At 43.2% G+C, this 27,851-nt stretch overlaps 1 protein-coding gene across 25 annotated transcripts in view; it reads left to right on the forward strand.

Annotated features, from left to right (window-relative positions):
• The window catches only part of LOC111595052 (CUGBP Elav-like family member 4), a 304,647-nt gene that overhangs the window by 176,452 nt on the left and 100,344 nt on the right, over positions 1-27,851 (forward strand). For 20 of the 25 annotated variants that reach the window (XM_023308581.2, XM_023308586.2, XM_023308600.2 and 17 more), the window contains one exon: positions 11,434-11,482. In XM_023308581.2, the coding sequence (XP_023164349.1) occupies positions 11,434-11,482 (49 nt within the window). The remainder of the gene's footprint in view (positions 1-11,433; positions 11,483-27,851) is intronic. The other 5 variants (XM_023308588.2, XM_023308609.2, XM_023308596.2 and 2 more) reach the window with 1 other exon arrangement.

Consider the following 27,851-nt stretch of genomic DNA (forward strand, 5'->3'; position numbering starts at 1 on the left):
CACGCACACACACACACAAATTGGTACATGTCCATTTAGCAAGCTCGCCCGCCGCCCCCCTCCTGCTGCTGTCCCTCGCAGCCTGCGCAAATTCCTTGAGCATCTTTTGATCTCTGACAAACTTCGACTGTCAATAAATTGCGACCCAAGGTTCCGTATTAATTTGCTTTTCATTTGGTTAGGCGTTTTGTCCTTTTGGGTCGATAGTTCGTGTCCTGCCCAAAAACTTGCATTTTATGATCAAAGCCTAGGCCGCCGTCTGTCCCTCTGCCTCTCTGTCTGCCTTCTGCTTGACTTGATTCCATGTTGTTTGTTGCTGTTGTGTGTGTTTTTTTTTTCATTTTGTTTTTAAAGTTTAAGACGCGTCGCGTTTTATGTGCTCATAAAATTTGACTAGTCCCCAGATTTTCATTTAGCTCAGCCTGTATCCTTTCTATGCGTGTGTGTGTGAATGTTTTCATTATCAGCTGGGAGCTTGTACATGTGCAGGGTGGATTTCCTAATCTGCCGCTCAGCTGCGTGGTGGGAGTTGAGTCTTGTGTCTCCCTCGAGGGTTGCAATTCGATGTTTAATTTTTGGCCATATTATTATTTTAATAAGCAATTTGGCTGCCCGTCGTTGGCACAAAATGTGAGCACGTGTTGCCAGCGCTCTTCGTCAAGGAAGTGTCCATTATGCATGCGTAATTGTTTTGTACGCCTCGAGCCTGTGAGAACTGCAGCGTGTGCCTCACGTAAGGTAACAGCCAGTAAGACCCTAATTGAGGTCTGCAGCTATCTGAGATATCTTATCTGCTGCATGTGGTCAAGGGCGAGAAGTGACCAGGCGTGATAATCAGATTATAAGCTACCCCGCACAGGACGACTAATGGCATTATTATGGAGTGGCTCTTTGCCAATGATGACATAACAAAATGTTTGTATACAATCAGGCAAATGTTACCTTCCCGCACACCTGCTCGACTCACTGACAGCATTTGCGCTACAAAACTTTATTAAATACAAATTTATAACGCACACTTGAAAGCCTCAAACAAAAATCAAGTTTCTCAGCCCAGTCTCTCTCTCTCCCTCTCTCTCTCTTTCATTTGCCCTCAGGGCGCTAATGAAACAACAAGCCAGATCGAGAGGTTGGCAGCTCGGGTTGAGCTGCAAGAGGTCGTTTGTCAGTTCAGGGGTTCAGCAGCTTTGCGCTCAAGTGCCACACACACAGACAGCCTGCTATGTTTTTCTGTATATTTTGCCATAACTTGAACAAATACGCAAACATTTCAACACATTTAAGTGCAGCAACCCCGCATCTCGACACGACTTTTAATTTAAGCCCACTTAACACCTCATAAAACAGGCAGCGTTCCAACTGAATGACTGAATGACTGACATAGCACTTCTCGCTCTCTCCCTCCCACACTCTCTCTCTCTCTCTCTCTCTTCATATCTCTCTAGCTCTTGTTTTAATATAAATTATATACATTTTATACATTTTAATTTTTACAATTTAACTGGCAGCGTAACAACTTCCATGCAATTAGGTCGAAAGGGTATTATACACACACACACACACACACACACACACACTTAAAAATTCAACCCTTGTTGATATTTCTGTTTTTTTCCCTGCCTGCCTCTTGCTTGATTGCTACTTTTGGCAAATTAAACTTGAAAGTTGTAAAATTTCCCTTGTCATTGACAAGGACACGTGCGTGTAGGCGCCCTCACAACCCTTCACACACACACACACAAACACGCACACACACACATAAAGCAGTGAAGTCTTGTCTGTTAAGTGCTGCTCGAACATTGAGTCAAGTATTTCTTTTTTTTTTTTTGTTAATTCATAACTAAATTAAAGTGTGTCTCTCTGCTTCGTTGACTCTTTGACTGTTTGACTGACAGCTCTGGCAGTTGTCTTTGCCATTGATTTGTGCAATGTGTGCTCCATTCACAGCCCATAACAATTGCTGTTTATGCTGATTTTTATACGGCTCGAAGTTGGGCCAGCCGGCAGACCTGACTATGAATAAGTAAGTGCGTGTCGGTAGCAACATTCAAATGTCCTCGACGCTGCTTATTTGCTCTGTAATCTTAAGCGACAGGCATTTCTTTACTTATTTATGCACTCTCGCCCACACACACACACGCACACACAACTTAAAAATCACAATGGGGTTTATTTCGGGGGGCAAGAGACGACTTAGATAAGCAGCCAAGTCGTGAGACCTGAGATTCGAGTCGTTCCTTTGCTGCCTTTTTTTCTGCTTTATTTTTATGCGCTTCGTGTAAGATTTTTATTGTGTATACGCCGTCGTATATGGGCCGCTATCTGGCGGCTGCTATCTGCCACGTTTGCTTTTATTATTTAATGGAGCACAAAATGCATTTTACTCGCCATTGCCTACACGAGACTCGGCTTCACTGTGTGTGTGGTTGGGCACACAAAATTAATAATTTATATATGAAAATGTGCGTTAAGAGCTGCGAGTCTCTGTCGACTCGAGTCGACTCGGCTCGAGTGGAGTCTGTTTGCCAAATTGCTTAAGAGAATGCGCGTTAGGCTGTTTGCCAAGGTCATAAGTAGGACTTGAGGGGACGCCGTGTCGAGATTTGCTCGTCTCTCGTAATTTGCTTAATAAAACGCGGTTGGCATATTGCATAAAATATAAGCAAATGTTGTCCTTTTGTTTCATTTCCTTTATGTATTTTTTTTTGTTTGCAATTTATAAATTGCAAGGCAGACGGCAGCAATGCTTGACTCTCGACTGTCGCTTTTCATTTGGCGTTACTTTGATATATGGCAGATGGGTAGAGAGACAGAGACCAAGGCAGATTGCACTTGGGGTTGGCTAAATGGCAAAGAGCTAAGGACTTTATGCCCGGCTGGCTGTTAGAGCGGGATGTGTGCATAAATTTGCAAGGCTCCAGCCAGAGGCAGGAGTCGGGCAGTTCTGCAAAGCCTCGGGGCGACTGTCAAGTGGCTAAAGCTGACAAACGGCCGTAGCTAAAGTTAAGTATTTTTTAACCCCACTCCCTTTTTCTCTCTCGATCTCTCTCACACTCTCTTTGCTTCTTCCTGGTTGCACACACTCGAAATTTATGCATGTGTCCTAAAAAAAAAAAATACAGAAAACGTGTAAAACGACTCTTGTAATTTGAATAAATACCAATAAGCAATGCAAGCTGTGGAAACAGTTTACAGACTCGTCTAGCAGTATGAATGAATCTTGAACAGGCTTGCAAGTGTAGGCTGATCAAACGAGGGTAAAACTATTTTCAATAGGAAACTTAGAGTAGCTCTTGAAGTTATTAGAAATGCCATTAGATCATGCAAACTTCTGGACAGCTTGCATAAATATTTGATTAAAATTCTTACTTAGTTAGAGCAGCAGAATTCTACTTGGGAAAATCTTCAGCTAACTTCTAGACGTAGATTGTCATGAAGTGATTAAGCTGCCTCAGCTATTAGTATTCAAAAGTTCCATGAAACTTGACACTCGAGCAGCCTTCGACCACATCACCTGAAGTACAAACTTATCTGACCTGTCGGCTCAGCAACGACTTACTCTTGCATATGCCATATTCATTTCATATTTCACTTTAATTCCTCTTAATTTAACTGCTACTTGATCAAGCTTAACGGTTACAAGTTGAAGATGCAATCACAGCGCCTCAATTATAATTCAATGCGGCTTAAATTTAAATATTAAACGCACGTAAATTTCTGCAGCTGTGTATAGACAGCGCGAGTGTAGCTTAAAGTGTGTACACACTGGCGCAGAGCTACGAATTGCGCTGAGATGTACATGTGCGCGATGCTGTTTGCAAAAACAACAACAAGCGGCGTATGCAGCACACGATTTTCCAATTGAACTCACACGTGTTTACACACATACAGAGAGAAAGAGATACGCCGGCAAAGATACATCTATAGACAGAGTATGAGAGAGTGGGGGAGTGGGAGAGGGAGAGAGAAAGAGAGATCGAGCACAGTTGCCATTTGATGCAGTCGTGCATTCAATCGCTGCGTCGTCACCTCCACGCGGCCAGCCCGAAAATCATTTCAAGTTAATAATAAATGGAGCATCATCATCAGACATCAAACTCGTTGAGCAAATAGACGACGACTATCCTTTGGCTACGGCCAGCGCGCTTGTTTGTTTGTTTGCATTGCCTGTGAAGCGTTGTTGAAAGTGATTTCGTTCTCTCTCTCTCTCTCTCTTTTTTATGTTTATTCTTTTCAATTTGCAGCCCGGGCTTGGTCATGTAATGAGCTGCTTCAGCTGTGCGCACAAATCAATTAAAATACGTGCCAGGCATTAGAAAGGCGCCTTCAACTTGGGCTGACTAGGCAATATGTTTGCCTGTGTGTGTGAGTGTGTGTGTGTGCGTGTGTGTGTGTGTGTGTGTGCTTATGCGCATTTCATATTGAACATAAGTCAAGAGACTGCCAACATGCCAACTCAATTGACAGTTGAAGGCAGGGCTATACATACATATACATATATATATATATATTTATCTGTATATATATATAGATATGTCCATATACTATATGAACTGTCATCCTGTTGACAGCAAGGTAGCCCTATATAGGACACACATGAGTGGAGACTGTGCGTGTGTGTTGGCCTTAACAGACATTTTCACAGTTGAGTGCTTTGTTGGAGCAGGCACAGCAGCCGCTCGCATGCCATCTCTCGCTCCCTGGCTCCATCCCTCTATCCCTTGGCTTATGTAATTTATAAGCATTTCTTGCGTGCGCCCGTTGGTATGCAACAAAAATGTTGTATTGGCCATTATGTAAGCCGCTTTGAGTGGGCTTCAGTTTGAGAAGGTATGCTTTAAACGCTGCTTCGACTAGGCAACCAATCAATGCTTAGCCCTCGAGACACTCCTGCCACGCATGCTTTAAATGTTTGCCCAGCATGACAGGCCGAAATGATATTCTTTAAATAATATCAGGCAAATAATCGATACTCTCATAAATTTGCTGTTAAGAAGAGCTTAAAGGATGCCTCATTTGAAAGTATTGATATATATTCACTCGTTCAGCTTTATAGCTGCATTTTATAATTGAAGCTTTTCTTGGCCTGTATATCTGTATTATGTGCTTAAGCCACCTTTTATATCACTTGTGTAGCACATGAATCCATTCAGCAATAAAATCATCTAAGCTCATTTCATGTGCTTCAGTTGGCTTTGGCTCCATTGTGGCCCACGGGCAGACGCCATTTGAAATCCATGTGAAACCTTTTCCGCTATTCAATTATACTTGCCTTCATCCAGGACACCTGTCCTGCTACAAGCACTCACACCACGGCCACCCGGCTCAAAATTTATGTCTTCCGAAAACGACACTTGACTGACTTTTGTGCCCGGCCAAGTTGACACAAAAGACACACACCACACACAACAAGCTTGAATGCCAGCGGCAGCTCCAGGCGTGTCCATCAGCCTGGCTGCCTGCCTGCTGCGCCCACAGCGCCCGCTCCTCAAAATATGCAAATAAATTACTAATAACCCCTGAATGTAACCCTAACACGGATACAAAAAAAAAACACGTATATCCACAGCAGCAAACAGTTTACGTATCTGTGTGTGTGTGTATTCCTATTCATAATTCAAATTTTACGCCACAATAAACAAAAATGCCTAAAATTATGCAACACGGCACATGCCGCAAATACACACACACACTCGCTCACACACACAGGCACAATTTTGAGCTGAGTAAGTCATAAATTATGTAAATTTAATTTTACGCCCCGCATATAGCAGCAATATATTGGATATACTATAGACGTACGTACGTATGGCCAGGCCAAGTCAACCACAAAATTGTACCAAAAAAAAAACCCAAAAAGAGGAGCGAAAATGGAAGAAGATGACGAAAAAATGTTATTATGTAAATAATTAATGGCATGTAATTATCTAAATTTTAGACAATTAGAAAAAATTAACACAGCAGGCAGCAGCAGCAGCAGAAAAAAATATTTATGACATTTTTATTATGCGTAGCGACGACAAAGTAGACAAAATGTAAAACTGTTAAAAAAAAAACAAAAATAAAACGAAGGAAAACGGAAAATTTATATGGCGTGTCCTTGCGTCGAGTTTCCGTTACACATTTAACGGCATTTTAACGCATGCTAATGACGCGGCTGGCCACAAAACATATCGAAATACTTTCCCCTAGGCAGAAAAGCAAGGTGTAGCCCCTTGAAAGGTTTGCCATTAATTAGGGGCCATTCGACACGACGGCGTCTGACAAAACATTAGTTTGTCTAATTTATTAGCTCAACTTGGATAAACATATATATATATATATATATATATATATATATATATATATATATATATATATATATATATATATATATGAATATATTTATAGCGCGCTACGAATTAGCTAAGCCAGCCAGCAGATATAGAGCTGACATGAATGTATTCGTATGTGTGTCTAGTAGAGTGACAAGATTTTGGCCTCATGTGGGCTGTCAAACGAGACAGGCATAAAATAATATTGATTTCGCGTGCGTAATGGGCGTGCCTATATGTGTGAGGGTGTGTATTTAGGTATGTTTAAAAATGTGTACCTCAATAAATACGTCGTGTTTGCGCCAAAGAGAGGGAAAGCTGCAAGCACAGCAGAAAATTTTATAGCATACTTTTGAGCGCTGTATGGAAAATTGAATAAGTGAAGAGTATGAACAATAAAAAATATATAAATATATCTGATAAATAAATATTTTTAAATATATTTTATAAATATTAAATTGCTAAAAATTGTAAAATATATTTTTTATAATTTTACTATTAATATATTAATCTAAATATTTTTTAGATTCTTAATTCAAGCTAAAAAAATATTTAAGGTTAAAAAAGAATATTTATATATTTAAATTATAATTTTCTATACAGATTTTCACCTATATTTTATAAACAATTAATTTATTTATTTAAAATTGTGTCTATATTCAGAAATCATTTAATATATATTAATATATTGATATACATATATATTTTTTTTTAGATATTTTCTTAAATATGTTTTATTCATTTTTCACACTAAAAATCAAATTTAAAAATCAAACAAAATATTTTTGTTCATATAAAACGTATCTATTGGCGACTTCTATTGTCTGGCGCTGTATGTAATGGTCAAGCAATTGTCTGCTGGTACAATATGGCATTAATAAAGATTGCAGTTATGCCGCGCTCAATGCCAATGGCTCAATGTATCTTTGGTCAGCCAGACCAACTTTAATTGCCACTTGCTAATTGCAAACACGAGCATAGCGACCATTATATACAGCTGCTATATATCATATATCAGAGATATAGAGAAAAAACAAGGAGAAAGACAGAGGAAGAGAGATGGAGAGCGAGAGAGCATGCAGCCACAACAAACGTGTGCAACATGGGTGAGAATGAACATAAAAAGCAGCCTCGCATGAGAAGCACCACTGATTAGTATCAAAAGGATGCCAAGGATGTGGATGTGTATGATATAGTGTGTATGGGTGTGTGTGCGTGTGTGTGTGTGTGTTAGTTGCGGTTGATAGTCGCCGTTGCCCTACAGCTAGCGCAGTGCAAAAAACTTTTGATTAAGCTACAGTTATGGCAGGTTGTTACGAGAAGACACACAGACAGAGGCAGCTGTAAAGCGTGCTATAAGTGTAGGTGAGATGGATTGCGGGGCTGAAGCTATTGTTTTGCTTGCTAGCTCGTTAGTTTGTTTTGCTGTTGCACGCTCGAGGCGCAACATTGTCTTTGCTTTTAGCTGCCAGCCCCCACGCCAGCTTCGCCAGCTGCCCCCTGCCCGCTGCCAGTGACAAAATTCCAACTCTCAACTCTCAACTCTCTATCAGCAGCTGCACACATAAAACTTTTGCGTAAAACTTTGACGATTTTTGATAAATTTCAGAAAGAAGTAAAACCATATACTATATATACAATATATATATATAAACTGAAGCCAAGCTGCGTTTTCAATAAGCAAACATTGCTTAGAGGAGTATTACTATTCTATCAACAGAAACTTGCAGCGCACTCAATTCGAAACCATTTTCCAAGCTGCAAGCGATAATGATCATTGCCAACAGCATCATCATCATCATTGTCGAAAGCATAATAAAAATCGCTTTTCATGTGGCGGATTCACTCGCTCTCTCTTTCCGTTAGACGTTGCTGCTGCTGCCATAACAAAGCCATAAAACGTAGTTTTAATTGCATTTTCGTTGTTCCATTTTATGTAGTTGAGTTGGCGAATGCATAAAAACAACAAAGCGCAACTGACCAGAGACAGAAACTGAGAGAGAGAGCGGGAGGCAGGGAGAGAGGCTGGGCAGTTGTGACTTGGCTAGTTCAATAGACGGCGCCGCATTCTAATTGCAGCAAGGGATGCAGATGTAGGCACTTATGGCTTGACTGGCTACTCCTACTTTGGCGCTGGGGCATCATAAACTAACGCAGTTTATGTGGGGTTCATGCACTCTCACACAAGCACAAGCACAAACATAGACAGTCGCCTAGTAGTTGTTGCGTTGGCACTTTGGCACTTGCCACTTGCCACTTGGCAGTTGGCACTTTTTGGCATTGCATACGCGTAGGCGGCGACGCCTGGACTAGTCCGCCGTATCATGCACGACTGGTCGAGGCGCTAAAATTTGCGGTTTTACGTTCCCACTGGCGCCGACAACACGGCCCCAGCAGCTCAGCGATTGCTCTTTGTCAACGGCTCAACACTTTGTCATAAGGCTAATTGTGTGCTGAGGCAAAAAAAAAGAAGAAGAAGAGAAGAAATTATTGTTGCTTTATTTCGTTCTCCCGTTGTTGTTTTTTTTTTATTTTGGCGCGCCAGCAAAAAATTTAATGAACATTTTGACTCTCAAAGGCTTCCCCAAAGATGTGGGTTGGCAACGCATTTTTGGCCACATTTAAATTTCAAATTATGTGCGCTAATTACGCTCCACACACACACACACACAGACACAGACACAGACAAAGAGGGAAACCTTTTTGCTACCCATAATTAGCAGGGCCTTTGTGCAAAGCCTGCAGCCCAAAAGCCGAACAAGCAGCCGCAGATGAAGCAAGCATTTCAGTTCAGTTGATGAGTCGGAGTTGACTTAAAGCTAGCGCGCAGATAAACAACTTCAAGTTAGTTAACTGATATACCTTAAAGCAAACTGTTACAGTTCATAGAACCACACCAAATTGAGGTCAAATAGAGACGGGGGCAGTGAGCGAGGAGAAGCGAGTGTGTATTGAGTTCATTAACCAACGATTGCAATCAAAAATGCAGCATGAAAAACTGCACACAGAAGCCAGACAATTATGCCACAGACTCTTCGGACCTCAAACGACTCATGTGTGTGTGTGTGTGGCTGGTTCAATATGTGAGCATTTCTGTGTTGTTTTTGCATGCTGTGTGTGTATAGCAGCAGCAGCAGCTGCGGGTGTCGACGTTGATAAAGCATTCAAAAGCAACAGCAGACAGCAGGCAACTTGCAGTGCAATGCAGCCCAGAGCTGAGCCAAGATGCTGCTGCTGCTGCTGCTGCCGCTGTGTGGCTTGCTTGAGCTGGAAAACGTTTTCCAATTTATTACCCCGGCCACATCAATCATTTACCAGCCACACTGACGCCGGCCCCCAGCCAGAAAATCCCCTGCTGCCAGACCACAGAAACGTAGCCAACGAACGTGCGACTAAATGAACATTTTTGGTTAAACATTGGTTTAAATTTTGCGGCGTCATCGCCAGACTCACTCCTAGTAACAGCAACAGCAACAGCAACAGCAACAACAACAATCGTCCTGCATGCTGTCACTGTCAACAACATGGTGGCATTGGCGCGTCGCTGTATACAAAATCAACAAGGCTTCAGTTCATCGACCACTTAATTTATCCAGCTGAGCTTTGAGTAAAAGGCAAAAGCGAATTTATGCTCGACGCCAATTGTGGCGCGCCTGTGGGCAACGAGGCGTGGCTGGCATGCCTTTGGTCAGACAGAGAAATGCACTTAATTGCCATCAGCAGCCGCCCACTCATTGACTGTTTAGCAACAGCTCGAGTTTTACAATCAAAAGCAACAAAAAAAACAAAAAAAAAATTGCAGCCCGCCGATGATGCATTTAGGTTCGAGAGTAGAGCGCGTCCAGAGGAACTGAGCCAGAGTCGAGCGAACCTTTGCGTTCATTCATTATGCATTAATGTAAATACGGTAAATGTTGTCCAATCATTAACATAATTGAATTACAAACAAGCGGGCGCCCAAATTGGGGTCTTGTTCATGCGCATGCATAAATCGCAATTTTAATTACTTGCCCGCCTAATGGATCGTGTGTTACGGCTGCCGTACTACCAACTACCAACTACAACTAAAAAAGAGTTACTACGCCGCCGCCCAACGGCCCCGAAAATTTGGGTAACAAGCAATAGCAATTCTGGCACAGCTCTATGCGCCAACCGAGGCATTAAATATTTTACGACATGACGTCGAAGGGAGTTGAGGCGGGGCAAAGCGAGGCTTGTGCTGGCTGGCTCTATAAAGCAATTGAATTTTGCAGTTAAAAGCTTCAATCATTTTCAATTGCCGCAAACTAATGGCTGATTATAAAATATGCATGCGACAGGCAAACTGGCGAACAGGCGAGCCGGGCCGACCTGGCCAAGCTGTCGTCCCTCGACGAGCACTAATGACACGAACACGGCCAGTGCCAGCGGCAGCTCTGATGAGCCAATCTAAGGCCGAGTGAACAAAATGACACCTGGTTTCATATAAAAAGCAATCATCAAATGCGAATTTCGGTCCGGGTTTATTGATTTGCTCGGTTTTGCTTGGCATAAAGCCTTCAATTAAGTTTTATTTTAATGCATTTCATTTCGACGTCTTTTAATGGCATTTTTCGTATAGCTGCCGTATAACTCATTTGCCGTAAACCCAAAAGGTGACCACAACACGTAGCCAGAGTCACAGGCAACCTTTGGGGTTGCTAACGGGTCGGAGGATATGGCTCTGAATGTGGATGGGCGTTAAGTGTTGCCCGCCAGTCGACATGGGTCGCATGGGTGAGATTTAAGCTTTAATGATGCATGAAGCGGCACAGGATGTGGCTGCCCAGTCGTGGGTAAAAGGCAATGAGCGCAAATGTGCAGAGACTACCACGGGGCAGAGAGAGGCACTGAGAGAGAGGGAGCTAAAGATGGGCTTGCATATTGAGTGGCATTTAAATGCTTGAAATGCTGCTCTTTGTAGGTGTTTATGAAGAGAGCCGCATCATCGAAATAGCCAAATTCAATTTGGACTTGTTTTTAAACTGAGCGAATATAATTATAAGCGTATGTCAATGTCGATTGCTTTTGAAGAGCAACTCGTTAGCGAAAAGTTCTCATCAAATTTCTTTCTTTTCTCTTTTTGCTCTGTCTATTGCAGATGAACCGTGCTTTACAGCTGAAGCCAGCTGAAAATGAAAGTCGCAGCGGTAAGTAATCAAATCCAAAGTTATATTATACATACATACATACTCACATATATATATACATAATTTTATTTTGCCATTTGGCAATTCAATTTGCCGCTCAGCAATCAAGTCGCCATAGGTGCCACAGAAATATAATTACTTTACTGCCAAACACATTTAGAGCTACCCAAAACTTGACCCGTCTCCTTATGTAAGTTAAGTTTCTTACCTTGGCCAAAGTGCAGCGTCAACGAAACTTTTTATTCACACCTAGCCACTACCGCTGTGTGTGTGTGTGGCACGAACCCAAAACTGGAATCTCGTCCTTTCTTTCTTATTTTCAACACCTACAACACACGTCAGCTGAAATTACGTTTGCGCTTCGATAAACTGTCAAAACTGTCTGCAAAAATTTGACATTTAGCAAAAAAAAAAAAAATAAAAATAATAAAAATACCACCTCTAAGAGAATATACGGCACTGCTTTAGAAATCGGCTGGGGTTCGAGGAGTACGAAGCGAAAAAAGTTATAGCAAAACAACGTAGAACTGTCAAAGGCAGGCAATGGCTGCCGGACAAGGGAGCTCCGCTCTGACTCTGGTCAGGGCGCCATATTGTTTTTACTGGGCTGCCCCGCTGTTGTCATGTTTCACGCTTGTTTCTGACAGCCGCCGCCCAGCCAACTCCGCACCCCTCACTCCCCAAGGTCCCCAACCCCACGCAACCTTTTGATATACAGAGCGAAGGGAAAAAAATGGGCAAAGATTTGCATAATTTACACAGCACTTGATTTTTTCTTTTTGGGTCATTTCTCGAGTAGTTCTTGCATTGATAAACTTATTGACAAGCTCATTATGCATGAGCCAGCAAAATGCTTTTTTAAAAGAATGTCAATTTACTGTTATAAACAGAGAACTCTACTTAAGAGCAGAAGAAGAAAAAATACTTGTTCAATTCGATGGGATTTATTTAAGACAAGAGCAAGCTAAGGTAACAGCCGCTTACGTTGCATTATGAATGCTAAACCACGTAAAGTAGGCGTAAATCGTAATATAACCAACTGTCTTACGTTACGTAAACAGTAACGTAAGGCAGCATATTTGTGTTATCATTTTATAATAATTTACTTTCTTACGTTACGTAAAAAACAACGTAAGCTTTACATTAGATAGTCTCCTGCTGCATTACGTTACTGCAACTCGATTTCTAGCTATGCAGACGTTACGTTGACAATTACGTAAGCGACAACTTACGTTTGTTGTTGCAGAAGAGTCTGCTTTGGAAACTGAGCTGCCCCAGAGGCAGGTGGCAGCCGCAAAAAGTCAGTGCACTGCGCGCAATCTTTTAAGACATTTTCAAGCTGGCAACGCTTATCAAAGCAACGCAGCGCCCAAAAATGTCCATTGCACAAATTGCTTCTACACACACACACACACACACACACACAAAGGGCAAGAGAAAGAGAGGAAAAAGGAAATGCAGAGCCATAGCTCATAAGAGTCGACGGGCGATGGGCGACGGTCGCTGTGGCAAAAACTTGACAAAGTTGATGTGTCAAATCAGCAGAAGGCGAGTCGAGCAAAGGCAAAGACAGAGCTAAGAGAGACGCAGGATGCCAGCAGCCATACAAACGAGTGACCTTTAAACTTTGCCAAAGGACATGAAAGCACTAATCGTTACGTTGCTCCCTTCATTCATTCGACGTTCATTTGCCAGTTGCTTCGATTTTACTTTAGCTTTTCAGCGCTCAGAGCTCAGCGCTCAATGCTCGGCTCACTGTGCTCGGTGCTCCGTGCTCCGTGCTCTGTGTGTTGAGCTCAGCGAGCGCTTGGCGGCAACAATTTAAACTTTTCTAATCCGCTGGGGATTCAAACTTCAAGCTGCAGCAGTCGCAACTCGTCGGCAATCTGTCCGCACAATTGTGTGGCTCTGGCTGCTGCGATTCGTTGTCGTTGGGTCGACTGCCATTGCCATTGCCACTGCCACAGACCCGTCGGCCCATCAGCAACGCAATCAAGTCGACATTTTTGTTTGTTGCTTTGTCTACTGCCGCTTGCTGGCGCTACTTTTTGGCCAACAAATTTCGAAGAAATTAAAGCGCTCAACTTTGTGGCCGCTATCAGCAGCGCACTTGGCAACTCAACAGCAGCCAGCTTTTGACTTTGGCTTTTGTTCGGGCCAAAAAGCCTAGGCCAAATGCAATTACACAAGGACAAGTTTAATTGCTTGGTTGAGAAGGCTCAGCTCAGAAGTCAACTGCAACTTTGCCGCTGACATTTGCATTCGCAGCCACAACACACTTTTTCCTTCACTTTCTCGATTTATTTATTTAAAAATTAAATCAAGCTGAAAACGAGCTGGAATTTCATCAAATGCCCAACAAATGCTGACCAGGTTCCTCTCTTGCCACTCAAACGATACGAAATTGTTGCACATTGTCCTTTGTCGCCTTTTGTCTGTGTCGAATACGCAATTTCTTCTCTGTGTGCCATATCTAAAGTCTGATGGCTTTCATTTCATTCCACACACATACACAAATGCACACGTTTAGTTATTTATCTTGATATTCTCTTTCACACACACACACAGACAGAGACACACATTCATGTTTCATCATTATCAAACTCATATTGTCGCCAGCTTCGTCTTCGTCTCTCGCTTTTACGCGTAATTTGTACTTGTCTAACACGTAATGATGTCACGTAAATTGCATACGTTGACATTACGTTGCGTTGCGTATTTTAAAACTGCACACACACATACACACAGCTCGAGCAAATTGAGCCGAGCGAACGGGCGAGCGAGCGAGCGACTTAAAGTCAAATTAATATTACTCATACGCAGCGTACCTCAAGCAATGTCTGTGTGTGTGGACAAGAGCTGACTTAGTCTGTGTCTCACTCGCTCCCCCCCCCCCCCCCCCCCCTCTCTCTCTTATAAATAAATTGTGAAATCCGTGCCATTTCCTCGAGCGCAACACAGATTTATGTTTCTAAATGCGCATTAATTTCCTTACCTTTATCCTGAGCTGCCACTGTGTATGTGTCTGTGTGTTTCGTGTGTCATACATCAGTAAATCAGCTGACTGCTGGCTGCCTACCGTCTCGCCTCATTCATCATACTTATAAATATTCATTTCCTCCGCCGCGCTGTGCCCAAAAATGATTGCAAAAGATTAAAAATCAACTCTATAAAAATATGCGCACACACCGAAACAAACAACGTTGATAAATTACAAAGTAAATTAACAAAAGCAGATAGAGTAAGACAGAGAGAGAGAGAGAGAGCGAACACAATTGCGCTGTCAGTCCATCCATCAGTCAGTCAGTTGGAAAGCATATGTGAAAATGCGCCTTACGGTTCGCTTTTCTTATCGATAGCAAAACAAAAAAAAAACTTTGAGCGGCTCATTTTCTGCCTGCGCAGGCAGCCTGATTATTATAGACAACGCCTCATCAAATTGAAAAGCAATGAACTATGAAACAGCTCGAATAGACAGCGAGAAACTAACCCTTACAAGCAGCAGCAGCAGCAGCAGCAGCAGCGGCAGCAGCAGCGACGCTCCTAATAAGCGCAAGGCACAAAACTTTTCTCGGGCAGTGTGAGAGGCGAAAAACTAATAATAATAATACGCAGCGTTGGCTGCAAAAACTTTTCTCATTTGTGCACAGTTCTCTCTCTTTATTTTTCCGCCTCCATCCCCTACCCACATCAGCGAATATCTGTTAAGGGCTGCTGCCAATGCCTCTGCTGCTGCTGCTGCTGCTGTTGGCAGTTCGCATGATTACGCATTTGAATTGTATTGGCGCCTCAATTTGTGCTGCCTATTGCTATGCTATGCTGGCCAATTTCATTATCGAGCCTGCGACACTACCTGCCCAGCTCGGTTACTTTTTATATGGCCTCTGTTAGAGTTGGCTTATTAGCGTGCAAGGCAGCTATATGTTGATGGGCGCAATAAAAGTGAAAGGCGACAAATTCAATTGAATTTATATTGTGCTCCAATATACAAGGAAGATATGTGCTTGATGATTGGCTGCGACAGCAGCTCGGGCGGGCCCAAAAGCAGACGGCGCAAATTAAAAAATTCACCACTAAGCCCAATAACAAAGCCGCACACAGACAAAGGGCATCAATAAAGCCCAAAGAGCCGAAAGGCAGCGCCTAAAAGCAGACATCAATTTCTGTCTTCTTGCTTTGCCAGCTTTCTTACCGATTTCTGTGCCCGACCCCACAGCTCGGCCGGCCGCAGCCAGCGCAAATTCTTTAATCAGCTTAAATTCACACGTACCAAAAGCGACGTATAGCCATTGATTGGAGGCTTACACGTACCCCCAACCCCACAATGCTCCCCCAACAATCTGTATATATTCCTTTCCTTTTGAGCTGCTGCTGCTGCTTTTATCAAAGCCAGTTCAAAGGCGCGTATGTGTATTTAGGCTTTTATTGTTTTTGACCTTTTCTTTACTTTTTTTTTGACAAGAAAAAATCGATTTTCACGCACAGCGGAAAAGCAAAAATGTTGAGGAAATACTTTTGCCCGAAATAAAACTAAATCAGAAAAGAAAAAGCAGCGACAGCAGCAGCAGCCGCCGACACTCACAAGTTCAAATAAACGATAATAAGTATTTATATGCCCAAAGAAAAAGAATAAATGTAGGCAGCACAGTTCTTCTTCTTCTAACGGTATGTGTACATAGCAGAGAACAGGCTGCTAAATGCGTTTTAATGTTTTCGAAAAGAAAACAACTTGGAGTCTGGCAACGTCGCATCTTAAATATTTAAGCACACTTTTAGGCAAGATTTTTTGTTTCGTTGCTTCGTTTCGTTCCATTTGACTGGCGTAGTTTGTCTGCGCATCATTTTTCTTACGTTGTTGCTTGATTTTTTTTACGAGCGAGCGAAGCCTGTCAATTGGCTGAATGCCTCGTAAAAATGCCAGAGGCCTAGACGGAGGCACAGCCAAGCAGCGCCAAGTGCCAGCCAAAAACGATTTGTAATGTTTTCTTGGCCGCGCCGGAAACGGAAAAGCACACAGCTGCTCACTGTGTGTGTGTGTGCGTGTGTGTGTGTGTGTGTGTGTGTGTGTGTGTGTGTGTGTTGCTTTTAGTTTGTTATTGTTTTCTTTCTTTTTTTTTCGTCGGGCTGGGGGCTGGCCGCCTGTTTAGGCCTGCCAAATGTCATCATTAGCGTTTCAATTGCCATTTTAGTCCGTGACACTTGAAGCATTTGCATAAAATTCAAGTCAAGCTGTTGACATTGATGGCTGACGCTCTTTGATGTTTGCTTTTTGCAAAAATAAAGCCAAAGCGCAAATACCCTGCAGCTGCTGCTAAGCGCAGATTATAGAGCTAGGCAGAGGCATATCAAATGCGTATATGAAATAAGTCTGAACAGCTGCTCGAAGAGCAGAGCATTAGTCGGTCGCTTTCATTTGTGGCCGCCTTTATTGAATAGCGTCGCGCGCGGGTCTAGCCTTGATTTAGTTCTCGGCTGTTTGGTCTGCCACCTGACCCGCTGGACAAACACAAAAAACACTTTGCTGATCTTATCAAGCCGGCAATTGTCTGACGCTTTGGCCGCGGCCTTTGTTTGTTTGCTGTGTCTTCATTACGGCCGGTGCCGGGGCTCTGGCTGGAAGACAGCTTACGATAAACGACACGCAAGGTGTGGGCAGGGGGTCAGTGGGCGTGGCTGGGGTACAGTTGGGGGCAGTAATCAATAGTGTCAACCGAGCGACGGCTAGTGGGGCGTATGTGTAATATAAAAAGTAATTATTTCTTATGCAATATAACCCGCTGGCGAAGCCATGGGGGTCAGCCAGGGCCGAGGGCAGAGGAGCATGTGATAAGCATCTGAAACAGCATTTTATTGCAAGCGGCGCAATGTTTTAATTGTTTGTCGTGCCAGGGTTGCCATTCAGCTGTTGTGGATCCTTTTCATGGTTGTTTTTTTTTTGTTCTTTTGGTGTTGTTGCTGTATTTTTACAAGCAAACAGCTGAGCCATAAAAGATTGTAATCTTAATTGCATTTAGAGTGCCTTGCATTGTAGGTTAATAATCATAAATGTTATGGTAATAGTTGCCACATGAATGTGCCAGGCATTTTGTTGTGGCTGCAACAAAGTGTGTGCGCTCCATTTGGCACAGCTCTCCAAACTATACTTCAAATGTAATGCACAGACATTTGCAGCAGCAGCAGCAGCAGCAGCAGCAGCAGCTGCAATTATACAAAATTGATATTGCGCAGCATTGCAAATGATGTGCGAGAGAAAGGTGAGGGGAGAGATTGAGGAATTATTCAGATAGTATTGCCTGAAGAGTTGTCGTTACTCCTAGTCTGTTCAGTCAACATTTGACTTACTGCAGAACTTAAAGCAGTTCGTAATCTTCAACAATATATACTATGAAATATATATATATATATATATAAAGTGAAACGTCGTAAACTCTGGTTAGCCACAGATATCGTCGAAAAGTCTGCAGCACACAGTTGTTGCTGTTGTGAGTTGCCAACACGCCATCTAGCCATATCTGCCACATATATACGCCGCACGCTGCTCCCGCGACTGTCGTCCTTGACGTGTAAAAGAGATAGATAGCGTTTTATGCGAATGTTTTTGCACTCGCTGCCTGCACACTTGAGCAAGCGAGCACAATGCAAAGCTCTGGCGTTTGCTTGGCTCATATACTTTACAAATCTTGATAGCTTAATAGCGCGCAAGACGAACTGCTGGGCGAGGGAGTGAACTAAAAAGCAAAGACATGTTTTGGCCAGCGGGCGAGCCAAAAAGAATTCTGCCACATTAAAGACCCAAAGCGTAAGCCAGAAAGCTAAAATAATATGAAGAGTCATAAAAATAACAGCGGGACAACTGCAGGCGGCAACCACGAAGCTAGGGAGCAAAATATTTTGCTGCTACGTTTTTCATATGTGCTAAATCGCGTGCTATCTCGTCCACTCTCTCTCCCTCTCTCTCTCTGCCCCCGCAGTCTGAGTGTTAATTTAGGCGAAATCAATAGAACCCTTCGCAAGTGTCGAGCATTGCCCGCTAATAGAACGTAGGTGGCGACAGCAAAACAACGAGAATTTATGTTAAGTTGAGTCACCAGCAGAGACAAAAACTATAAAAATTAACGAGCTGCAAGTAATGGAGCATACTTTCTGGCATTTCTGGGCCGTCGAATGGGCATAAAATGCGCTCCGCTGCCTCCTGCTTGGCCATTGTTACGCAACATGGCCAGCTCAGTCTCTCTCTCTTTCTCTCTCTGTCAGCCACTATGTGTAGTATTATAATGCCATTATCATTTTTATTATTGCATTTTAAATGCATTTATATATAGTTTCTGCTTTTTTCGATGCGCTCCATTCATAATTTTTAATGCTTGGCGCTGGCCAAGCACAGCTCATTAGGCAGGCAACAACAATCGACAAGAAATGGTAGCAAGTGTCTGCTGGCAAGACGCAGGCGTAGACAAGATTAATGCATTGTTGCCACAGCACACGTATCCTGCCACAAACACAGCACGAGAAATCGTCCCGTCTGTCAGCTGTGCAGCGCATTTTATTTTTTGCTGAAAGTCGCCTCAAAGTCATGTGCACGTCGCGCTGAGCCAGCGCTGTTAACTGCATTTAAAGTAGTTGCGAGTCGAGCTCTCAGTTGAGTTAGCCTGCCAAACGCAAATTTAAGAAATCCAAATCAAATATTTAACTAAAACTATAAAATCACAAATGTCGCACACTAAAGCTGCTTTGAGGCAGCCGTTGGCAACATTCTCCAGCATCTTGCGGCTCTTCACAGCTTGAACAAAAGCTGTTACGAGGCATGACCCCAGGCACAAGATGCTTATTGTTATTTAAAAACAAACTTAAAGCACTGTGAATGCATTAGTTCATGCACTCGACACAGGCTCAGATTTTGCTGTGACTTGGCCATGTTTGTGTGTGCTGGGCATAAACGTGCTTGCAACAAAACAACTGCTGGCCATTGGCCTGGCCATAGCCATACATCTAGCTAGCTAGCTATATAGCAAGTCATCCAACTATCCATCCATCCATCCATCCATACAGCTAGCCAGGCATCCATCTATGCAATGCAGCAAGTCATGCAGCGCAGCTCGCTGACCCGCACGATGCCTTTGTCTGCCTGCAACTCCCTCCCTCTCTCTACCTCCCTCTCTAAAGTCTGTCCAGCTTGCATGCATTTGGCTTTACAAACAATATTTGCTGTTGTTCTCTTCACACAGCAACTACATCAAACTCAGGACTCCCATTGAGCTCTGTCTATTTTGAATCCTCTTTTTCACTTTTGCCCATCAGCTTCGACTCCCACACCAAAGACTAAACAAACTAATATGCTATGCTTAAAGCGTACATATTGGACTTACAGTTGTTGTTCCCTCCCAGTTGTTGTTGTTGTTGTTGTCAGTTGCTTGTTGTTATTTTTGATGTTGTTTGTATACAAGCAGTGTGGGGAGAGCGGAATAGCGGGAGCAGCTTCGCACTAGCTCCAGCTCCAACTCCAACTGCAACCATTTGCCGGCTACTACAAAGGGCCGCCCGCTGCTCTCCTGTGCTGTCCAGTGTGTAGCCAGGCTGTCATATTTCGTGCTCTCACGCTGCCTACATGACACGCCATTGTGTGTCGGCCCAAAGTTTCCCACAGCGACCCGCTGAGCTCTCTGCAGCTGAATTCCCGAGCTGAGCTCACGTTGGCGACCTCGCTGCCTGCCTGCCCCTAGCTGCAGGCCTCTGCCTGTCGCACGCTTATCATATAAATTCCCTGGCTGCTTGTTATTCTTTTCCCTATTCCTTTTTTGTTTTTTTGCTGTTTTGCTCTCTGATCCTGGCCATAACAAAAAGGCTAAAAACTGCTGGCTTGTTGTTCGGACTGCAATTGAAGGCTTAAGCGTCAGTCAGTCAGCCACTCAGTCATTCAGTCAGTTAGCTGGTTGGCCTCGGCCTCGGCCTCTGCCTCTGCCTCTGCCTGTGCTAAGCAAACAAACACACACACACACACACAAACAAAATCAACGCCAGACAAAAACAACAAAGGAGCCTATGCTGTAGTCCATATATATAGACGTTGTTCGAATAGTTTTCCCTCTGTCTGCAGCTGTAAATGCATTTTACACTTGACTGCTGTGGCGAGCATGGCCTAAAGCTGTTGCCAAAAAATTATTCACTTGTTTTTGCCAGGTGTTTGGTCAAAAATTGAAGCCATCAAAGATGCCGCCGACAGATTTTGACCAATCTCTGCTGGCTTTAAGCTCAGAGAACTGTAACTGCATGAGAGCAGAGTCAGCTTTTTTGGTTTATTAGAAATGTGTGCTTCATTTGGCTTAACATCAACGCAAAGCACATCAAATTACTAAATAGTCCTCATTATTATTAGCGCAAAGTATTTTGGCTGTAAAAGATACTGCTGCATATTGAAGCTCAGACAATTTGGCAACACTATAAACTCATCAGCGTAATGAAAATGGCTTCAGTCGGACAAGAAGAAGCTGAACAGCAACAACAACTGTTGCCTGTTGTCTTTAAAACTCTATCAAAAGGCAAGCGAACGCGCGCGCATGTGTTTAATTACCCACTTTGAGTAGAAGAGTCGACGTCACATTGTCGGATAGTAAAAAATTTACTAGGATAATTAAAAATTGTTCAACATAGCGAGCAAGAGACAGACGAATGGTTAGACAGAGAGAGAGAGAGAGGAAGGGGCACAGCGCTGTTGTCATGTGATGCGTTTCATATAAATTTGGAAACGTAAATACGAGTCGTGGCTGGTAATTAATAACTGTGGCAGCAGCGCTGGCAGCACGAAGCAGAGCTGAGCTGAGCTGAGCTGCTTGCCCATAAAAGTATGCAACACAATTTTCAATGCTGAAAGCGCGATAAAAATTAAATTTTATGTGCTGCTTAAGGGCGTCGCTAAAGGTTATTAAATTTGTGGTGTGTTCGCAGGGGCGAGAACGCGCTGTCCTTGTCAGGGCGCTTAAAGCTGTCTCGAACACATAGTTTAATTGAAAACTTGGCTGCATGTGACTTTCAAATGACATTCAAATGTGGCCAGCCAGTCAGCCAGCTAGATAGCAATAGCAATAGCAATAGCTACAGCTATAGCAATGTGCAGCTGCAGCACATGGTAACAAAATTATGATGTAGCTTATGGGCGTCAATGGTGTGGGCGGGGCAGGGAGTCACCGCATTAAGTGCCATTGTCTGCCTGTTAACATGCTCATTACTAGGCAAAGGAAGAAGAAAGCTGCAGCAAGAAAGGAAACTGAAACTCGCTCATGACTTCGCCTTCAATTATAATTACGTCAAACAGTGCAACAGAAGAAAGTGCACAACTCGAGGCAAACAGCAGATAGAACGAAGACCAAGCACCAGCCCCAGCCAGGACTCACTTACCCAGACAGACTTGTCGACAACACAAACAACTTGCAAGTGAGCATTTCCTTTAGTGCCAGCATTGCTTCTCTGCTCTTATTTTTTGTTTTTTTTTTATCCTTTTATATATTACATTACATTTGCTGGCAAAGTGAAGCTGGCTCCGGACGACTGCGATGATTGTCATTGTTTTTAATGCCAAAGAGTTTTGCTCTTGGGGCAACATAATACGAGCAGCCCAGCACGAAAAACTAACTGAAGAAAACTCATAATTGCGCTCCACAAATTGCAAGTTATGGCCGAAGTTAAGCAAAGAGCATACATATGATCCAAACTAAAAGCATTCATCACGTAACCTTAGCCTTCAGAGGGTAATGGCCCAGCCGCTGGCAGGTGCAACTCCTTTTAGCCGAATGCAATTTACAAGATAAATGCGCCAATGAGAGCAGCCGGATGAACTAGTTGAGCACGGCAATTGGTCAGGCTTTGAAGGATTGAGCTTAAGTTTAGCCAGCGAATGCTTGCAGATATAGCAAATTGACTTATTGTAATTATGTTGCTTTAAAAGTTCATTAAATACCTGGCAGTAGCTCCAATATTTCCCACAGCTGCAGCTGCAATTTAAATATTATTTAAAGCCTTCATTTTCTGTTTTCTTTTTTGTCTGCTGCCACGCGGCGGGCCACCATTTTATTGATGTCTTTTGACGCCGCACTTTGGCCCGGGCAAGGCTGTGCTGCAGCCAGGACACGCGCACAAAACAGTTGGCAAACAGTGGAGCAGCAGCTGGAGCAGACAACTGCCCGCAGTCCGAGGCAGTTTTCCATTGAAGTCAGCTGAACGTTTGTCTGCGCGTCACTCACTCAGATAGTGCTGCGCTGGCCGAGGGAAGCGGAGGGCCCCACTAAGAATAGCTGCTCTGTGTTGTCCAACTTCAGTTGTAATTTATTTGGGCACTCCGGCAACGTTTTCTTTATTGCTGCTGCTGCTGCTGCTGCTGCGACCGGGCAAAACTTATTAATTTAGACTTTTTGTTCGCAAATTTGCGTCTGGGTCGTTGCCCAACTATGCAACAAAAACAGCAACAGCAACAGCAGCAAGAGCTGTAGCTGTAGCCAAAGCTGACAGCAGCTTTTGGTTTGCTTGTTGGTTTTTGCTTTGCTTTGGCAACATTTATGCAAATTAGTTTTGATTGTCTCCCCTCTCGCTCTCTGCGGCAGGAAATTGAAAGTTAATTTGCATGCTGCATAGTTTAAGGCGCCGCACAGTTAAATACACAACAATAACTGTCGACTCTCCACTGTCGACTGTCGACTGTCGACTGTCGACTTTTGTATATTTTATTTTATTTTATTATTGCATTATCTCTGCGCCCGCACACTCATATTTATTTATATATGGCTAGAGCTGTCCGTCGCCCATCGTCTTATTTAATTGCACGTGCATAATTCTTTTAAAATACAATTATTACAACGCCCGGACGCAGACGCAGCTCATGCAAAATTTATGTTCATTTCGGTTCACTACGGTTCATTTCGGTTTATTCCTTATGCAGGCGACAGCTTAAGGAAACCCTCCGCAGCCCCACGTATGCTGCGCATTATTTTAACAAGTTTTCACTCTGTCCAGCAGTTCAGCTGCTTTTTTAAATTCTTTTTTGGGTAGAATGCGCCTTTAAGGCGCTTACTTGCATATTTAAGTCACTGTCGGGAATGTTTCGCCTCTCGAACGTTACATAAATATGAAGTACGCAAAGCACGCAAGGCGAGGTGGGGCGGGCTGGATTCTGGTAGCTGTTTGCTGCTCGCTCATGTGTGACACTGGCCAGCTGGCTGCGAGACAAGGCAATTGACAGTTTTGTTGCATAGTGCAGAGTGTGTGCGTGTGTGACAATGGCAAGTGGATGGACTGATGCTGACAGGATTACAGAGCTGCGTTGAGCAGCCATGAAACTATCTGACAACAATTTCATGCGACACTCTGCTCATCTGTCATAGTTATTAACATAATAGGGGTATTCCTAATGCTAATAATCTTTATAATAATAACCGTCACCTGACAATTTTCAAGCGCTTTAACGTGTTGCCAAATGTGACAAAAATCGACGCAGCTCGACACAGCTCGGCTCAGCTCTGCTCCGTTCGTTTCGCTGTGCTCGAGCGCAAAAATTTCACAACTAATTGAATATTTAAAACTGCCAAACCGCAATTTCAAATTTATTACCCCAGTGCAGTGCAGCAGTGCAGCCAACCACCCCGCACGACAAAGTGGTGCAGCCAGCCAGCCAGCCAGCCAGCCAGCCAGTAGAGCGTCCATTCAACGGCCATTACCTTTTGCATGTGTGCGTGCGTGTGCCTCCCTCTTGCTCTGTGCTACTGGTATAAAATGTCACTTAATTGCAATTTAGTAAATTGTTTTCCATGTTGTATAACAACGGCGGCAACAAGCAACTACCCCGAGTGGGCCCCAGCCGCTGCCCCTGCCCCTGCCCCTGCCCATGGGGCACACACATATTAAAACCATAAATTTTGCGGTGATTTATCTTAATTTAAATGTTGCAACAATGCATGCGGCTGGTTGCTGGCGACGTCTGCTGCCTGCCCCTTTGTTTAAATAACAAAGCAGCTAAAAGTATGCAACAATTTTTACACACGCACGAATTGCTTTTGTATTTTAATTTTTTATGACATTTTTTTGTTGTTTAATTTAATTTTTTTTGTCATTTTTTTATTTTTTTTCTTTTGGGCGCCCCGCTGCCCGGCAACCGCTACGCTGTGCGCGAAAAATCAATTAAAAATTCATCAAATAATTAACAAAAGCACAGCGCTGCAAGAAGGGGTTCAACAATAGCATCTACAGCGGCAGTAGCTCTCCCTCTGGGGAGTGTTTAACTTGGCCCAGGCTCAGGGACGTAATTTCAATGCCTGCCTTCATGTGTGCGACTGCGACGCGCAAAACAAATTAAATTCAATTTAGTCAACAGCAGCAGCAGCAGCAGCAGCAGCAGCAGCAATGGAGTGGGGCCATTCTGCAAGAAGGTGCAATTTTGATGGATTGCTTTGGCTGTCTGCCTGCCTGGCTGCCAGTCGAGTGGCAAGTGGCACAAGTGGGCTTCCACAGGAGTTGGCTGTCTTGTTTGTTGCTTAGCTGCAAAGTTTACGAGCTGCTGCTGCTGCTGCTGCTGATTTTGTGTGCTTGTGTGCGCAAATTTACATATGTGTGCTGGACTAAAGTTTTGGCCAAGTTAAGGCAGCTGCATTTAAACTTTCTACGCATCCAAGTAAAAATGTAAAACAAGCTGAAAAACAACAACAATAACAGCCAGCTATACAAGAAATTAAAAACTTTCCCAGCAAATGGCATTAAGCATTAAATTTTAGCATACTTTCGACTGTCTCAAGTAATTTGCTAAAAGCAATAAAACTTAAGCAAATAATGCACTTTCCTAAATAACTTAAAAGTGCATTAAAACAGCTACAAAAAATGGCGACGCAATTTGGATTTGATAGAGAGTGCGGGCTATGATGTAAACTCCGTCGAGCTGCGATTGAGATTTGAGCAAAGAGTTCTAATGAATTGGCCACCAAATTCATATGATGTGATCACATGGGACTACTTTCTGTGCGGCTAAGTAAAGTCACTTGATTACATCGATAAGCCAGAGATAAATAAACAGCTGGAAATACTTATTCGAAGAGCTATAATATGGCCAAAAAAGCTGCAAAAAAACTTGCGAAAATATATATTTTAGGCCTAATTCAGAATTTCTATCTAATTGAACCCATTTTATTATAATAAAAATAGATTTCTAGCTTCTATTGTGATCTAATGTGTAACTCTAAATATAACGTCTGAAAGCTGAGTGAGGCAGTTGAAACTCAGCTCATTTAATCGAAACTTGCTGCAATCTCTCTCAGTTGAGCTTACAAAGAACTTTTAGAAGCCTGCAGTAATACGCGCTCCAACTCAAAAGCTTTTACCAATTTGTGCTTATCAATTTTGAACATACTTCGTTTACTCAAAGAATGTAAGTCAAAAACAGTGCCAAAGACATGCAAATTCCAATTAATTAGACGACTTCGGCTGCCTTAAGTAGCCAAAATCAAGGCCTACCTGCCGTCAATGCTTTGACTTAAAGCAATTTTTCTTGCTGTCCGACGCTTAAACAAATGAGTGAGCCTTAAGCCCGGCCGCAAACAGGCAAACCAAAAATCACAAATTTCCGCTTTTTAATGAATGCCAGTGACAGCGACAGCTGGTGCTGCGGCACGCCCCGAAAAAGGCGTGGGTCAAAAACGATAACACGTCGTGCCGGCGACAGCGACTCCAACTGTAACCAGTTTGAAAGTTGGCGGCGTGACATGTCAGCTTTTTGGGATACTAACTTGAGTCTCAGCGACGACTCCCGCATCGCATGCAACTTCATTTATATAAAAACCCCTTTTCTGTTGTTGTTGTCGTTGTTGCTACCAACTGACTTTTGGCCTTTGTAATTTATACGCGCTTAAAGGCGTCATGTCGAGCAACACCTACAAATTCATTGTTCCCATTGTTTTTGTTATATTCCTTCCTTCTTTTAGTTATTTTTTTTTTGAGCTTTTGCATAACGTCAACGTCTGACAAATGTGCCATAAGCAGCAACAGCAACAACAACAACAACAAACTGAAACTTTTGCGTGCGGCTTTCGGTTTTGGTTTCATTTTTGTGGCCAGCGGTTAAAAAAGTTGTGGCCAAATAAATGGCCAAATGGTAGAAAATGACAAATGACCGTCAATCATGACAGGCCAGACGAGAGCTGCGTCCAGCTGCGGACGACGTTCTGCAACTCTTTGGGGTGGGTCGATAAGGCTAAGCGGTGTCTGCCACAGTTCCCAGCCATATCAGGCGGGGGCGGACCTGAAGCCAAACACACCTGCGCTGGTCAATGACAGTCAAAGCTCATCATTGGCTTCGGGGCTGCCTGGGTAGGGGGGCAAGTCTGTTTGGCTGCCATCTAAATGAGTGTTTTGCGCCAGATAAGTGGAACAGCTCATATTTTTGTGGATTGCCCGCAGTTGAGGCCATTAAGTGTGCGGCTAAGAGTAAAATATATATGCGGGCAATAACTTGAATAACTGACAAGTGAGTCGAGCTGCTGCAGCTGCAAATATATTTAGAAAATCGAAATTTATCTAGCTGCAATTTAATTAAATATTGACATTTAGGTTGAACCCAAAAAAAAAATTCCAATAAATTGACAAAATTCTTTTTGGCTTGTCCAATGCGGCGTATGCGTAATAAGCGTGCCATAAACTCTAGCTGGCTGGCTGGCTGGCAAAATATGCTTGCGGGTAAACAAAATCGTTTGGCTCCGAGAATTTACAATATAAGTTTGCAATCTGACAAAGGGCTACCAAATTGCTAAGACGGGCAGAGAAAAATCTTATCAATTTTTTTCATTTTCTTTTCTCTGCTTGCTTTATTTTTTGGCTAAGTTTCAGCGTGCACGAAGTGCCACTGTAAAATATTTTATTGAATATAATAAGCAACGAAAACTTTGGCCAGAGGACACAAAGTTGTAGCAGACGCAGTGAGTGCTCTTCCTGCTGCTGCCATTTAATATGAGCGCAAACAGTTTTTGTCCCGCTGTTCCGAGTCCCGTGTCCCGTGTCCCGTGTCCCGAGTCTCGAGTCCTTTTCCCCATTCACCCATTGCGCTATGCATTTATTGCACTGCGCCTTTGTGCTATATAATACCTGCGTGTGAAATAACGCAAAGTTTATGCAGCGCCAAAAAAACTTTGCCCTTAAATGAAAACTACAAAACATTTAAGTTCCGAGCCGAAATTTAAATGCCAACTCCCAATTGGGCTGCCCCTGAGGCGTTGCTCTCGGGCGCCGAAAATGAATTTGAAATTTCGAAAAGTCCTCTTATTTCTTTCTTTGCTCGCCAAAGTTAAGACTTTGTAGTCGCGTCTTTGAGGTGCACTGCGAGTAAGAAAAACCAAGAACCGGGAGA

Source organism: Drosophila hydei, unplaced genomic scaffold (assembly GCF_003285905.1).
Source record: "Drosophila hydei strain 15085-1641.00,03,60 unplaced genomic scaffold, DhydRS2 tig00000001-arrow-pilon, whole genome shotgun sequence".
Classification (NCBI taxonomy): domain Eukaryota; kingdom Metazoa; phylum Arthropoda; class Insecta; order Diptera; family Drosophilidae; genus Drosophila; species Drosophila hydei.